The sequence below is a fragment of the Mugil cephalus genome, chromosome 22, assembly GCF_022458985.1.
Source record: "Mugil cephalus isolate CIBA_MC_2020 chromosome 22, CIBA_Mcephalus_1.1, whole genome shotgun sequence".
Taxonomy (NCBI): domain Eukaryota; kingdom Metazoa; phylum Chordata; class Actinopteri; order Mugiliformes; family Mugilidae; genus Mugil; species Mugil cephalus.
The window spans coordinates 7261969-7279365 of NC_061791.1; the positions used below are offsets into that span (position 1 = coordinate 7261969).

At 42.0% G+C, this 17397-nt stretch overlaps 1 protein-coding gene across 3 annotated transcripts in view; it reads right to left on the minus strand.

Annotated features, from left to right (window-relative positions):
* cacna2d1a (calcium channel, voltage-dependent, alpha 2/delta subunit 1a) overlaps window positions 1–16162 on the minus strand; it is a 91612-nt gene extending 75450 nt beyond the window's left edge. For 2 of the 3 annotated variants that reach the window (XM_047574797.1, XM_047574796.1), the window contains exon 1: window positions 15851–16162. In XM_047574797.1, the coding sequence (XP_047430753.1) occupies window positions 15851–15930 (80 nt within the window). In that variant the 5' untranslated portion in view covers window positions 15931–16162. The remainder of the gene's footprint in view (window positions 1–15850) is intronic. The other variant, XM_047574795.1, reaches the window with a different exon arrangement.
* Window positions 16163–17397: the final 1235 nt, after the last annotated feature.

Consider the following 17397-nt stretch of genomic DNA (forward strand, 5'->3'; position numbering starts at 1 on the left):
TAGATACCAATGGTGAACACACCCTCTCATGTGGTTTACCCACAAGCCCATGAATTTAAATTTAAAGGCAGCGATTTAAATTTCCCCTGAATTTTGACTTGCAGGGAAATTATTATTAACGTTAATAATGTAACAGTAAGCTGAAGCTCTCACTGAACAAGCATGCACAAAACTGGGTCTTCTTCTAAGAGGAATGCAGCCATCGCATACAGCCCTTTTCATGCAGTGAATACACCTGTACTTTGCCTAAATCATTCACAATACCTACCATGAAAAAGGACTGAATAAAAACGAGCCGCCACTTATCCTGGGACTGCAGAGCTTCTTTGCATAACTCTAATGAAGAGATGGCAGTTAACAATAAAAAATTATCCAGGGAATGTACCCAAGCACAGCAGCTCAGATTAAGTTTCCTCACTCATCTGCAGCACCCTGCATGAAGTTAGCTTTTCGCATACTAAAACTGAGCACTAATGTCTCAGGCCATTTATTTTGGAATCTCTCTAATCCTGGTTTAAATAAAATCTCCAGCTAAAAGAAGCACTGTTGTGATTAGCCATTTCCACAAATAACCACCTTCCTCTTATCAGTAAAATAATGTCCCTGCATAACACCAGGTTTTGTTGCTTCCTCTTAAGTGAGGAAAGATTTGACTGTATGGGTTTCAGTGAAGCAGACTACATGTGCTGTGTTTAACAAAGAAATGTGCTGAAAAGGTGGATGGAAACTTGGAGCAGGACGTGGAAAATTTCGATAGAATCAGTGTCACCCTCCCATGCTCGATTCCTGCTCTTGATCTTTCGAGCTTTTTCCCTGGGGAAATTTGAGACGGGGGCGACATGGAAAGGAAGGAAGCATCCAAAATGGCTGGTGTGCTACAGCGGTTGAAGACTGCAGGGCTAGAAATGAGAAGAACCATGTGAAACTCAGCCAAGTGTGAGACCTGCTGGCATTGCAGGCCTCTTTTCTCTCGCTGTCGTCTCACTGACTCATTAATATCACCCACTTATGAAGCAGACTGTTTTATGACAGGCAGTTGTTGAAGCCCCTCTTGTTTCAGCTTCTTTTGTTTTATTTTGTTTGCCAATCGTGGTTAGTCGCGCTTTCATTTGCTCAATCTCAAAAACGGTTGTTATTCCAACAGTGTAAAAGATAAACTGTCAAAAAAATAATAGTTCAATCAAGGTACTGCTTTACACAAGACCACATAGCTAATTTGTGTGCTTCTTGTGTGTCCTCAAAACAAGTGCAACATCAAACTGATGTACCTCCATGTATAGGTGGTCATCTCTTACTGGGAGTGGCTACAGTTAAAACAAGATCAGTACAATTCTGCGTATTTTTTAGTCTTGTGCTGCTAAAGATTTCCACTACGCCATATTCTTCTACATTTACTTCACAGATTTTTACATAATCTTCTAAAATACAACACATTGTAGAGATTTAACAGGTGGTTTCCAACCTTTTTTGGCTTCTGACATCTTAGTTTGCACTCTGGCTCACATTTTCAGATGTCTATGATTTGTTAACAGCTGCACCTAATAGTGCATTTTCTCTCTAAATGTTCCAAAACATTTCATCTTAATTAATGTCCAAATGATCCATTATCTCACCAGAACTATAACAGAACTTCGTATCTCTTCTCTCCCCATTAATCATCTGACGACTGCTCAGATGTACGTGCTCTCCCTGTACATAAAACTGTTTGGAAAGTAGTTCAAACTGGCAGCAGTTACAGCAGATACATGCTGCTTAAATAACAATGCTTTACTGTTAATTATTCACGTTTGTTCAGTTAGAGTGACCAAAACCAATAATTTTACTACCAATATTTAGATACCTTAGGAGGGATTTTTCATTTATGACTTTTGTCTTGCTCTATTGGTACTTCTTACTTCCCCCTTGAAATATCTGTGATTTTCGCCTAAAAATAGCATACGCAAAGCAGATTTTAAGCTGTTCTTGATCAATTTGGAGACCAGGTACGGTCTTTTGAAAGTGAACATGCAGAATATTTTGAGAATCTGTATATGTGTTACTGGCACTGAGTAATAGGAGACCACAGAGGATTTGTATTTTACACAGTTTCGTTTCTAAGGATATCACCAGGTGTTGCCAAGAGTGACATGGTAAACAGTTGTGTATTGGGTCAAGTGAGGTGTCATTCAAAAGTTCAGAGTTGGTTTGGTGTCATGGAGTGGCTAATGCATGCAAGATAACTTACGACTGATAATATGTGGAAAATATGCACTTCTAACAGAATTTGTGAAAGTTTGCTAACTGTTAACTAACTAACTGTGTTACTGGACGACATTTTCCGGACCCTTGGCAACGTAACGGGACCATTTTGTTGGGAGTTTCATCTGCTCTTGGAATGCTATGAGACAGTTTTGCAGCTGATCCAACGTAAGCGTTTACTGAGCCTGCATTTATTATTTGCATCCTGAAATGGTGTGCATCATTCACAAGACACAAGAGGCTGAGCTAATTCCCTGTGGCGTAGTCGCCAAAGTAGCAGACAAAGGATTTGAATACGTTTTTCACGAATGAGCTTTTGATTCATAGCAAACAGCAGAAATTTGCCAAGGGTTTTTATTTTTTTATTTTTTTTGGCTCATTAGGTAGGAAGTAGATTATGTATCACTTTGCTCAGCTGTGGTCACTCACAGTATCACTATCACTATGTGTTATCGCACACTCAAGATTTTCTTGTACTGGCCTGGAAACGGGCCACAGGCTTAAAAAATGCACACACACACAAACACACTTTAGGCTTGAAACTGTTTCACACTTGTAATACATGAGAAGGTCCGATACCTGTCTCTCTCAGCAGGTTGTGTTTGACACTGAAACTAGATCTTGTGTACTACCCATCATCCCAGGTTCAGGTATTTTGTGAGAGCGGGAGACACACCTGGTTGGAGTTTAGACAATATGAGAAAACCAAACACCGAAAGGACGACATTAAAATTTCATCAGGTTCTTTCCATGTCCTTACTTGCAGGTATAAACGTGCCAGCGAGTTAAATGGTGTGAAATTAATTGAGGTGCTCGCCAATAGTGTAAATAATGCCACAGGTAGTATCTTTATAGAGCATTGTTACCAAAAAAGAAAAACAGAGAAAACAGCAACATACATACATATGTTTTTTGTATGTTCTGCTTAATGTAACACTTAACTGGACTAGTGACAGTGTATCTTAATTTGTGCTTAAAACCCTTGTGGTTTTAAGCACAGTGGATAATGGGGAGATAAAGATGCCCCTCCCCTTCTCCTTTTAGCCTCCATCACTTTAATGACTGGAAGCCAAGCTGCCTCCCTTAGGCCAGCTGTCATGTGTGTGTGTACACGTGTGTGTGTGTGTGTGTGTGTGTGTGTGTGTGTCAAAGTCCGTCTGTAACCAGAGCGCTGGGACTGTCAAGAGGTTTGCAGGGGGTTTGCCCATGGTCAAAGGTCACCAGGACAGGTGCAGCTCCACTGAAGGAGCTCCTGATGTAATGAGATGGATGGGACTCATTTGTACATGCGTGGTGGATCGGTATTATAGCGGAAATCTAGGGGGCTGAAAAATGAAGGCAAAGTGGAAGAGCTAAAAACGGAACGGCAGTTCTTCAAATAGTCGCTTAAGGCTGACTTCAAAATCGAGTCAATTCCCATAGACGCACACGTTAAAACGGCCAAATATGTTTACAACCTGGCAGGAAGAAACATTTTTGGATGGCTGCTGCCTTCAAGGAGTGTCATTGCTATGGGGTGGGGGTGTCTGGTTTGGTCTAGGTGGGTGGTACATGTCTCGGTAATATCCACATGAATGCCAGGCCCTGCTGTTTCCCAGCAGGACATTGAATTGTCACAATAGTCAATATTATTCACTTCTCCTGTCGGTGGTGATAATGTTGTGGCTGGTGTAATTATTACACACAAATCACAAAATCTTTGCTGTCATTACAAAGAACGTGGAAAGGTGAAGAATACCTCTGATTTACAACATCCGGACGCACCATCGCAATCCCAATGAAAATCAAATACGTTTCCTCCGACAGTTAGGGGCACATTGGAGGGGTTAACACGAGGAAATGGACACAGTCCCAGAATAGAGAGCATGACTCAGCACGGGAGCACTGCTGCCTTACTTCTAACCACATTAACCCCCCCGGCCTGGCTCTGTGTGATTGTGGAGGAGGCCGTTTGTGTTCTCCTCTCCCTCTGTTTGCACACTTAAAAACCACAGCCACGATAGCTGCCATGCAGCCGTTTAAAACACGTTTAGCAGGATAATAACACTTGAAGGACGGTCAGCTCTGGAAGAATATACCCTTCAACAATGAAAAAGTGACTATTGAAGCCTCTTGGAACGACTCTGCTGGGAAACCATTCAAAGTGAAGGATCTTTCAAGACTGCCACCATTCGAATTCAGTTATATAAAAGTCAGAACGTCACAACACTGGAAAATTCATGCTATTTTGGATGTTTAGGTCATTATTTGCAAAAGAAACCAGATAGGGCAGCGAGACAGACAAAAAAGAGAAAGTGTAAGAGAAAAATATCAACCACATCTTAAAATGAAAAGCTATTTCTTGACCTTGAAAAGAGCACAGAGAGTTATCTCTAACCTTTGCATTTCTGCTGTATATTTTAGCTTTTTGTTTGCGGTCCTAAAGACAGCTTTGACAGTTTTGTTTTACTGCTAATGCTCAAAAAAATTATCAGCAAATAGAATACTTGATGACAAAACACAATTGAAACATAACATAGGATATACTTTTGACATACGTTTGGTCTCGACTTCTCAGCCAGCATCTATGCAAACAGATAACAATGCATGCTGCCAATGTCATGGATAACTAATTAAAAACATAATCAATAGACTAGTTGACTGGTCGAAACAATGATTGAGAGATTGCAGACGTGAAATAGATATCAAAGCCTCTGCTTGTTCACCTGGTCATGCAGCTTCTGTTAACTACCAAGGACATCTGTTGTAGACATCTAGCATTGCTGCGAAACTGGGAGCTATGACTGACATTTCAGTAAAGCTCCTTTAATGCCTGGACACACCAAACTGACATTGAAAAACAAAGGGCGACTGGTTGACTTTATTTGCCCAAAAACTTGAACATACCAAAAAAGGCTGCAGCCAAATGCAAGCTGGTACATACATTCTGCGTTTATGTGAAAGGAAATAACTCATCATACCAACAGGCTGCAGAAAAAGGGGAAACTGGAAGAACTAACCACAAAATCTTCGGTTGATTAGACATTTTTTATGTATTGTTTTAATTTTCGCCCATAAATTTAAATTTCTTTAAATACACATTAGCTTGAATCTAACATATTTCAGTAAAGGGGTAAGGGGTAGCTTAATATAGAATGCAAATGATAATAATAATGTATATTCATAAATAGCACCAGACCGAGTTTAATAAACTGTAGAACACATATAATAGGTACAAGGTCCCTACTTAACCTCCTTTAGTTTGTGATCCTTGACCTGAAAAACATTGAAGACGCCTTATCTAGACATTACCTGCCTTCAAACTGTCCTTGAATACGACTTTCCAACTACCTTCAGTCCAAGTTTAAATGTTTTTAAAAAAAGCTCAAAGTCTGGCTTTTCCTATGACAGGTTTGTTATTCAACCTTAAATGGTGGTTCCCAGATGGAGTTCATGCAGAGAAGACTGGGAGGACGTTACCTCCAAGCTTTTTTGTCATAGCAGCACTTTCAAAATGATTTCTATATCCTTACAAGAAAGGAAGCAGCCAGGGAGCTTTAAATAAATACCCTGTAGACTGTATTCTTGTGTTGTGGGCTGTCAAAGTATTGGAACAGCTTGTCATGAAACACTTATTCACATCTCGCCGGTTAGCAGGCAGGCACTAGCAGCTTTCTCGCAGCCAAGTCTTCTCATCTAAGCTAAAACTCTTGGTATTAATAGTCTAATTTAATGCAGCATGCACGCCACATCCTTAATCGACAAGGGGAGGGAATCGAGTACATCAAGGAAGCATTTTTTGTTCCTCCAGACATGACTTTGTCATTCTGACCGAATCACTGAAAACTCAACCCACACACCAGCTCAGAGGCCCAACATGCCAGAGAAATCCAAGGCATAATATCCAATCTCGAGAGTTTCCACTCCAGCGCCCTCTCGCCTTGTAAACATCCTCACGCTTTGCTACTCAGAACCCAGTCTGCAGATCCACAGTTGATCTCTTAATTCCATCGAAACTGTCACAGAAGCGAGCGCCCGGCGGCAAACACACACTCCCTTTCGGCCTCATCGGGTTGCGGGATCATGTTTTCCGGCACTGGGAGACAGCTCGAAACCTTAAATCTTCCCCTAATAGTAGTAATTTGGACTTCTAATCTGTTCTTAGAGAGAAACAGGGCTGACACCATTATGGGAAGCAGACGAGATGCTCAAAAAAGATAGGGATGTTTGAGGATGTCGGCACGGATGTAATTGAGCCATTGGGGGATAGCAAATAAGAGCTCTGACTATGAAGCAATGCATCTAATAAGCAGAGAGCTTGACAGAGCACTGCAGAAGGCAATAGCTCTTTTTTACTTTTGGCCTTTCCCTCTTTTCTTCTTTTATAAAAGTATCTTTATCAGATCCCTCTTCATTTTATCTCCTCTCCTTCCACCTCTGCAACTTTGCACTTAATGTCGTGTGTAATTTTGTAAATCTGAACATTTCCATTTTATAACCTAATTAATATCATTCTTTCTGATGTACTGCGCTTTGGTATTTCAGTTTGAATAAAATCACGATGCTTGGATAGTCCTTCCTTTTGTCCACCCCCTCTCCTCTCCGTCTCACATGTATCTCCACAAAGTATAAAAGGAGACAAGTGATGATATCTTCTCCTTTATTGAGGTCAATAACATCATAATTGCAGGCTTTGTAAATGTCTCTTGGCCTCATTATCCTCTATGGCAGGGCATTATTGATGTTTCTGCCTCTCCTCTACATTTTCCTCTTAGCGAGTGAGCCAGAGCATATTACCACAGCCCCCCTGCCTGGATCTGAAGAGCTGTGTTTAAGTGAAGCCTTGACAACAGTATTTTCCGCGCTCTATCAAGCACTTATGTTAGGGTCTATTACAGCTGCGGAAGAGCTGACTTGACACTGGATGAGATCATTTTTAAACGACGGGGCGGTGCTGGTGGGCAATCGTGAATCGAAAGAGCGGGTGCAGGTTACACGACGCGGTTTCCGCCAGCACTGATTTAACGGATGAACTTATAGTCGAACATAAACAGGCTCATGTTGACTTGTTATGCTCAGGTTAATGTCTGAGCAACACTGCAGGCATGTGGAGTTTTTATGTTCAAACTGCCACATGGGGACCACGTCAGTGCTGTGGTTTAGGAGGACTAAGTTGAATTCAACTGCAGCTAATTAACATATTAATTATGGATTAATCTGCTGATTGCGTCATCACTCGATCAAATGTTTGGTTTGTAGAAATACTGAAAACAGTGAGAAATTACATCCCAAATTGTCTAAACGAAATGCTTGCCAGTTGACCAACTGATGTTTCTGCTGTATGCTAAAGCATAGGTCAGCGACCCCTAGTTGGCGCACAGAGGTACTGCACGGGGGTCACAAAATCTTTGGTTGATTAGACTTTTTTTTTTTTTTTTTAAATTTTCCTCCTCAAACACCCTACTGTTACACATGTTTGACATAGAAAAATTAATATTTGAACCTGTGTGTTATTTGAATAGCTTATTATTGAATGCAATATGATAATAATAATAATGGATAATAGCATTAGGTCTGAAAAACATTGAAGACCCCTGAACTTAAGCTTTCAGATCAATGTAAAAGTGTAAATATATGATATACTCTAAATTCCTACTTTTGTTAAGTACTTGAGTAAATATACTTAACGACATTCCACCTGAATATACCTTCATTTGTAGCCATGTTGCTAAGCTAGTCTGTGTAGTCATGTCCGAGTGAGGCAAGCTTTTTTATGCAATTCTCCTTTTTCTCTCTGTGTGCTACCATTCTCAAAAATCCCCTTAACTAGGAGAAACAACAACAACCTCCCATTTTAGCAGCCTACACTCCGGGAGTTGCAGGTTTTGAGGATTGGGAGCTGATTGGTTCTTTGGGTGAATGCTAAAAAAGATTTATTTCTTCTAATACACATCTGTGCAAGGAAGGGGATAGCTCTTCACATTTACTTGCTACATTTTGTACACAATCGTGCTTGGTCCATATTGTCCGAATGCACATTTGAGCCAAAGACTGTTAGCAGTTCTCTAATTAGTTGTTGGACAGAAATATAAAAGCAACATGGTAAAATGTTCCAGTTTGAGCTTTAGAAAGCAAAATGCCACACATTAATGCAGCTTCCCAAGGCTGAGGACTTGCCAAGTCAGTGTTTTACATCAGTTTGACTATGAATAGATTTTAAGAAGTCAAATTAGGCTCTATATTGACTCTTTAGACACTTCATTAAAATATAAATGTATTTAAATGATTAATCACAAGAGAAAATAATCTCTATCCATCCTACTCCTTTTCGTTATCTGAGCACTGCTCGACAGTCTGTAACTGCTACAGAGGGCCCCGGGGGTCAGGCTTCTTTCCTACCCTTGCCCACATTTGACCTCACACTCTGGACCACGACTAGCTGGGCCTGACTCGCCGTCCCCCCAGCGCCTCAGTCTGCCTCCTCCACACCCTCCATGTCAAGCGGCATATACGCACTGACAGAGCTAACAGCTCCCATTGTATCACCTCTCCCCGCAGGTGTCTGGACGCATTAAATGGGGAGAAGAGGAATTGTTGTGACACCTGCAAGTGTTTGTACTCGCTGCAGAGGAATTTTACATGCCAGTGAGAGACTAATACTGAAGAACAGGACAGCAGCAGGACAGTAACTCAATTAACAGTACGTGTCCTGCAATAGCATTTTGCAACAAAATTTGGAATCTTTGGTCTACTGTTACAAATATAGGTCAAGTTTATATCCGGAAAAGGAACGACAATAGAGTCCAGGTTTGTGTGTACAAGCAGTTTAACCTCCTGAGACCTTGTGTTCTCATATGGGTACATTACGTTTTAGGTTTTATTGCAGCTTATTCTGCTTCATTTAAACCCGTCGTCCTCGTTAGTGGACACTTTAGTCTGCCATCTAGTGGTAGCAAAGGGTCAATACACTAGTCGGTAAAAACATGGTAGCGGGCGTTTCTTTCTACATACAATCACAGGGTAAAAGTGGACGAGGAACAAAACCCCATCAAATTTAAAACTTTTATTTCCGCTTATTAACATTTCTAGTTTAATATGAGGTGGAAATTTAACAAATTTTATCAACAGCAACAAGCTACGATCTAGCTAATTGGCAAGTACTCGTTTGAGGACATTGGGACTTCGTTGTTCATAATTCCAGTGTCCACATATGAGGACACTGTTTTTTTTCTCTCAAAAACTGATCATGCTTATTTTTATTATTCTTAGGTTCCACTGATCCCACAGAAATTAAAAATGCAGACCAAACTAAAGCTCGGGTCTCAGGAGGTTAAACCATTGTCAAGTAATGCATTAAATCTGCAATCTCAAAAACATAAAAAAAATTTGGCAGAAGACTTGCATACGGCACTAGAACACCACATACAGCAGAACCATGGTGTATACATACAGAATAATGCACATATATCTCGTTTTTAATTTGCCCCAGTTTAAAATGTCATATATAACATTAAAAAAGTAAATAAAAAAATGAAAAATTACATTCCACCGTGTTTCCTCTTTCCTCTTGCTGACCCTCACCCCTCCGGCTGCCGTTCTCTCTGCTACACGTCATTTTGAACTCTGCTCATATGACTAAACCGCCACATCGCCGTCACCTTCACACTTTCTGAGCTAACTCCCTGACCCATCCATCCATACATCCATCGGCCCTCGTCTTCAGCTTCACCACACACGTACAATCTTGGACGAAGCGTGTAAATAGAGAGATTTGGAGAAGAAGAACAAGAAGAAGAAGAAGAAGAAAAAACTACAACCCCTCGGCCAAAAATGTCCAATTAACGTCAATCTAGACGCCTACACAAGCAGACGACTGTGAGTGCCGTACTCAGTACTAGCCTCCCTGACGGCTATGCACAGTAGTGTCCAGTCTTGTCTGAACACTGGCATTAGTTGCTCTTATGTCTCCATGCAGCTCCATTAAGGGGCTCGAGAGAAGCCATCACAGGCCATCACGGGTCCACTTTTCTCAGGTTCTCAAAATATAACCCAACAAATGTGCTTGTTATGTCTCGCAATCGATATTTTACGCACTTATGTGTGAGCAGGATAAGTCGGTATACTGAGTCCTCAACCACAATTGTAGATATTTATAGAATCTTTTGTCATTTAGACTAAAAAGTTATTAGGTTACCTTCTATATGGATGATTTGTGTTTTTGATAGCCACTCTGCCTCGCTGCCTTTTACCACTGAAGGCTACGCTGCTTTACTATGAAATAATTCAGCAGCTTTGCCTTCGCAATATCTTGTGATTAAACGGTATTAACAAGCAGGCAGTGACACACCATTTACTAGGCTCCCATTGCTTTATATTTCCGTACACAGATGTGCTCCCATTCACACAGCTGTTAGCTATTCCCAAGGTTGCCAGGGCTACAGTGCAATGGAAAATTCTTGGGAATTACCATGTGGCAAAGGATTGTGAGAGAAATAATACAACTCCCTACACACACACACACACACACACACACACACACACACGGCCCTCCTCTCAAGTTTCTCTTCACATACGCAGCAGCGTGTGTTTTTCTCTTGAGGAACTTACAACGAGGAACTAACTCAGACAATGAAGCAGAGGTCACACATTAGCAAAGGAGGGGAGAGAACAACATTTTGGAAAGACCAGTCTACACTCCTCTGGGCCGTATTTAAAGTTACGCATATGTCCGAGTCAGGAAACTCAACGCCCCTTCCTCACAGACAGGGGGGTTAACCTAAATATAGCAAGAGCTGGGATGAGGGCAAAGGGGGGGAATAAGAAACGAGTTGCAAATAAGTGAGAAAATGGAAGAAAATGAGTGAGAAGAGAAAAGGAAAAACAGCGAGAGGCGGGAGTAAAAAAGAAAAAAGTGAGACTAAAAGGCAAATGTTATCCATGTGCACAGATTTTGCCCCCCACCTCCCCCTTGAATGAGTTTGTGTAACAGATACAACCTCGTCAGCTGCCTCCTGAAATATACCTGCAAGCACCAACTCCCTTAAGGCCAAAGCATGCAGATCCCCGCCAAGGAAACCCAAGATGATCAGTCCCATCTGCTGCTCCTTACATTTGATTCATCCTCTCCGCAAGTTAGATTTCACCGTAAATAAAAGTTGAAGGGGAAATTTATCAAATGATTTTGTCCTGCTTTTTATTTATTTATTTTTTTTATTTTTATAGATGAGACATTCTCTACCGAAGCGAGAGTCTGCAGCTCCATGATTCAATCAAGAAACAAAGCCTGGAGGCTTATCTGAGCACTAAAATAAAACAGAATCCTTAAAAAAAAAAAATATAATAATAATAATAATAAGTAACAATGTGTTGGGCACTGTGGCTGCAGCCAGCGAGATTTTTCCAGGGACACAGGCACATTTTCTGGTTCAGATCTTCTAGCAGCAGGGATAACGTCAAGCAAAACTGAATGTACAAGCTTTAAGAGCCTCTTTAAACCATGGGTCTTCACCAGGGGGTCCGAGACCCCTTAAGGCATCCACGAAGGTACAGCAGGGGGGGTCGCAAAATCTTTTGGTTGATTAGACATTTTTTGTGCATTTTTTTAATTTTTACCCACGAGTGCCACACTAGACCTGTCAATCTAAGCCTCCTGTACACAGTAGGCCCCGCCCCTATCGCCGATCACGAGGTCGCATACTGACACACTGACTCTGTCTTGTAATATGAGAATTCTCAGATGCACACTGCAATATTAGCAGAAGAGAAGCAAACAGTGCATGACATATATAGGTATAAGTTTATATAAGTTTATGTCAGGTATGTTTATATTTACGGCAGTTGTGCAGCCACCCTACTGTTGCACATGTGTGAATAACAATAAAAAAATATATATTTGAATTTGAATGCAAAATGATAATAACAATGTATATTTATAAAATGTGCTGTGCCGAGTTTAATATAGAACACATATAGAAGGTAGGGGGTCCCTACTCAATCTCTCATCAGTTTGGGGGTCCTTGACCTAAAAAATGTTGAAGACCCCTGCTTAACACCATGATCCAAGTGATGGGCGGATTAAAGTCATGGTCATATTCATTCTGCAGTTTTTTATCGTTTTTATGACTGGTGTTCAGTGGTGAGCCGAAGCATCTGGGATCCAGAGGGAGTTTGGCTGGTGGAATACGGTGCACATGTGCGTCCGGACTGTTTTCACCCAATCGAATTAAACTCATGTGCCTAGACAAACAAAAAGACATTACACACTAGAAAAGTTAAACCTTCATCGAGGCGTAAACTGCACTTAATTAAAGAAAAGTTGTGAAAATTACATGTTTTATTATCTCTGAGATTTCAAGATGTAAATAAACTTGTTTGCTCTGTTGCTGAGATTCAAGTGGGAAGATTCATACCAAAATTGAATCTTCGGGAGCTGGTTGGGGGGGAAAGATAATCATAAGGCAATCCCAATACACCTTCTAGCACCTGCACAGCACATCATTTGTGTACACCACTTCTTAGTGTCTCCTAGGGGGATTAGCCATCAAAAAGGATAAGATGGTATAGCTGTGCAAGCACTCGTTTGTCAGATACTACAGTTCAATCAAAGCCTTTAACGTCACAAGATATCACCATTTGGTGTCAGTGCAGTGACACCCGAGGTTCCACACCTGAGCCTAAATATAACCAAGTAAAATCTAAAGACAGAAATCAACTGGAACTCCTAGAAAAATGACCACCTCCCATTTATAATATTAGATGCCTTGAGTCCGCAGTCAGATGTTGTTGTTTGTCTCCCGACAATGAAACAAAGTTCTACTTCTAAAATGTCTTTGCCTAAATCTACCCAAGTAGTTTTGGTGCCTAAATTTAACCTAACAGAGAGTGAAAACTACAATTAAGACTAAAATTCAAACAAAATGGATGCTTGTAAGTCGATTTGTTGCCCTGGGAATCAGAACACGATGGCTAACCTTATTTGTTTTAACCGCGCAGAAATCAAGAGTGTGAAAATCATTCGCTCGTGTTTTTAACACTAACTATTCCTCAGCACGGCCTTCGAGTCCCGTCAACACCGTGATGCCGCAGTGGGAGCAAATACCCCTCGCCAAAACAACATTTTTAACTTAACTTAACTTTCACCTCGTGAGCAAATATGCGTGTTTCCCAAACGTTCCTTCTGAATCTACACCGGTGTATCTTTGCAGGCTGCTTCTGTTGCCTTCTCCTCAGACGAAGTCGCCCTTCACATTATGCCCACTGATCGCCAGAGACGAGGCTGTAAACACGAGAAGCGTGGCTCTTTAGCTGGTTGAGCATGAAATCAATTTAGCCTTTAAAAAAAAAAAAAAGAGAGAGAGCAGAGGGTGACAGAAGCTGTGGGAATGAGAGGATGGGGATGAAATATATCTGAGATCCAGAAGAAGCATTTGCGTTTTGGGGGTGAGGCCGTCAAATTAAGCAAAAAGCAGCGGCCGCGGCTTCATGTGCAAAATTTATGCAGCCAAGTTTCCACACACATGCACACGGGAGCTCAAGACGTCCGAGCAGTCTCGGCTTGTCTCTCTCATGCTGTCTCTTTTCCTCTTCCTCTGTATCTTTTCCTTTTTATCTCCCCTGATCTCTCGGTGTGCCGCACGGCGCCGAGATCTCCGGGGCACGGTCTGTGACATCAGACTTTGCATTTCAGATTCGATGATGTTAATCATCTGCCTTCGGGGCAGCGGCGAGGGAGAGAGGAGAGGAGATAAAAGGGACACACAGGGAGCCGGACGGAAACAAGATGGACAGGGAGAGGACGAGACGGAAGCAGGGGGAGCCATGAGAAACGGAGTGAGAAGGCGCGGGGGAGGAGGAGGAGGAGGAGGGGAGTGGGGGTTGGATCTGAATCAGACAGATGCTGGAATGTCATGTTAGTGAAGAAAGAAAGAAAGTCTTTTTTTTTAAGCCTGAACAACTCATGACTTTAACCGTAAAATCTTATTATACCTTAAGGGAACATTTTGGAGTTTCCCAGAAAACAAAAAGAAAAAAAGCACGCTGGGTCACTCTCTCCATCCTTGCCCTTCTTGTTTCTCTTCCTTTCTCTGTGACTTTCACCTTGAGGAGTCAATGTGAAGCCTGTCACTCAAACTCAGCATCACTACAAGCGTGCATGTACAGAGCTCACAGAGAGAATTAAAGGAGCTGATGTCTGCTTTGCAGGACTGTGCGCTGACTAGTATATTCTACTAGAAGAACGGAGTTCTCCTAAACCAAACAAGGCCAGCCTTGCTTCCTGCAGTTTGCCAAGCCTGTGTGAATATCATGCACACAACCCACAGATCAATCCACTTAGTGCCCATGAAATATAGGGAGTGGGCAGGCCACTCTGCTAGTCTGACATCATTGTAGTCGGCCATTAGGCTAAGTGCCATCACGGCTCACCGCGGCTCTGAGACCGTACACTTGGGCCGCATTCGAAGCCAAACCCTGACGTCCCAACTCCCTTAGAACCATCTGGAATCTCTAAGACCTGTTGATTAAGTGCGAGGCGCAGCATATGAACGAGCCCGCACACCTACACGCTTCGGTTTAATTTGGAAGCTGTACTCGTGCGGATGTATCATCTGTTGCGTCTATTAATGTTGCACTGCAAATATAGAGTTGCAATCCGGGCAGAGGGAGCGATACAGACGATACCTCCGCCGAGCCGGGGGTATTTCTAACTTTATCACACTGGTTCCGGCTCAGAGCTGAAGGCCACAGCCACTCAGACTTTTGCAATGAATAATAGAGCAAAGCTGACCTACTGGTCCACATATTGAAAAGGAGAGGTAATTATGAATTCGCATGAAGGTGGGGGACTTTATGCAACCATCTTTGAGTGTTTTAAAACAGCCTGGGCACGAATTGAGCCTTGAGCGCAATGAGTAATACCAATATGAGTGCACCATTTTCACCTTTTTAAAGCTAGTGTGCAGTCAACTGATGAATACGTTAAACATCTATCCATCACAAGCTCACAAAACCAAAGACAAGCACTTAAAATAGCCCTTAGAAAACAATCAAAACTTTCAAAGATGTGATTGTTTTTGTGCTTTTTTTCCCCCCACAACTGATCAGAGGAGGGCGTGCCCTACCGCCCAATAAAAACCCTACTTACAGCTCCAACTTTCTTGCACTGTAAAACAAATCATTATAAATGTTTGGACATGCTTGAAAAAAAAAAAAAAAAAAAAGTTCTGCCGCTGAGATCTCAGTCTAACCTTCCTGGGATGATTCATGTGACAGCCAGCCACATGTCACGCTGCTGCTGCTGCTGCTGCAGGCTGGCAATAAATGGACAGTGTGCTTTAAATATCACGTTTCACAGAGCGAAAATGTATCCCGAGTAATGTGCAATCATCATCACTTGGCAAAGAAAAGAGAAAAGAAAGAAAGAAAGTGAGCCTTTCTTCCCGCTACGAGGATTCCCCAGCAACTGAAACATGGTCCAACTTAAAACTGAATGCAAACAAATGTTTATCATAAGAAAATAGACCCTGATTGTGGGAAAGGCAACTCTAACTCACGCAGCGTGTTGCACAAGACTTTCAAAAGCCAACAGGCTGTTCTTTTTTTTCTTGTTGTTTTGCTTTTTTGAAGCTGTACTCACATCTGCGCTGTTGGGAATTGTCCGGTCGACACAGACGAAATGGTTGTCAATAGTAAGAGAAGACAGACTGAGTAATCCATTGTGTTGTGTTTATGTTTTCCCCCACGCTAAAAATAAAAAACACAGGGTCCGGACCGGGGGTGGGGGGTGAGAAGATGCACAAAAATTGTCCAGAAATCCACAGCGCCGTGCGTACTTCTCGAGCAAAACGCCTCACACCGCCATCGGTGCGCGTTTAGGAACAAATCTCATCTGGTATCTAATGTGTGTGTGTGTGTCCCTCCCTCCCCTCCCACCGGCGGAGTTGAGGAGTGTTCTTTTTTAGGTTCAGCTGGAGAGTGTGTGTATGTGTGTGTGTGTGACTGTTAAGTGAGTGTCTCAAACTGCGATAGGCTATTACAGCAGATCTACAGCGTGTGTCAAAAAAGAAAAAGGGAGAAAAGGGGAGGGCGCTTTTAGATCTCCAGCTTTGGACGGCAGAGCGGTGCCACTCCGCACACTGTAAAAAGCAAACAAACAAACAAAAAAAAACCTCGGCTATCAGTGAGCAGGAAGGTTCCTACTGTGAGAAAAGTGTCTTAAATTGAATCTTTAATATTCCTAGAAATTAAGGGAGGAGTATCAGATTCCTTAAAATCGATCGGGATCCACATTTTTGATAATTTCAACTGGATTTTGCGCAATTATTTCTGATTATTATTTTTTTTTTAACCAACGCATAAAAAAGTCCATCTAACTATAACATGTACCAGAGTTTTGCTTTGTAAGTGAACGAAAAATGACAGGAAACAGCGTGGACACTTTGATGTGTGTGTGTGTGGATCGACATTTTTTACAGTGCGTGTTTTGATGTTTGTGTTCCTGACGCACAAACGGGTTTCCGGACGCTCTCCCCTACACAGTCCGCCGCACGCAGCAACTATTACGCACGGCTCTCTCGCCGTTGGAGTCTCACCAGAGCACAGGACAAACACCGCCTCGGCACTTCTTCAGCAACGCTCAGTCACCTTCCTGTCTGCTCTCATTCAGACTGAGGTGCGCGTTTCTCACTGTCAGCCTCGGAAACCTTCCACAGTTACAATAATTCTGATTATGCGTCCTTCTTCCTCTCTAACTGGCCTGACTAAATTCCCCTCATTTAATTGGACATTTGACCTTCCACAGATGACTTTTATTTTTTACACCAGAAGCCAGGTGATGTGTCTGGTCACACGTGTTCCTGGGAACATTTCAGGCCCTCCAGCCCGATTGCAGTCGCTGTCAGGTTGAGCCGAGCATCTAAAAAGAAACCTCCAAACCATCCAGTAAAGGTTTTATTATGTATATCATTATGAGACATCACTTAATTTTCAACAGTGCAGCGACTCTGCCTATGCAGAAATGTGATAATAAATTCAGCTAGCTCCGAGGGCTGACGCTAACTTAATATGAAGCTGAGATAATCAGTAAGGTAAATACCAGAGGAATATATTGTACCCTGTCTTGCTAGACGCTCAACTATTCCTTTGCTCGTTTCTTTTGGAATTAGTTATTATGCGAGGCCAAAG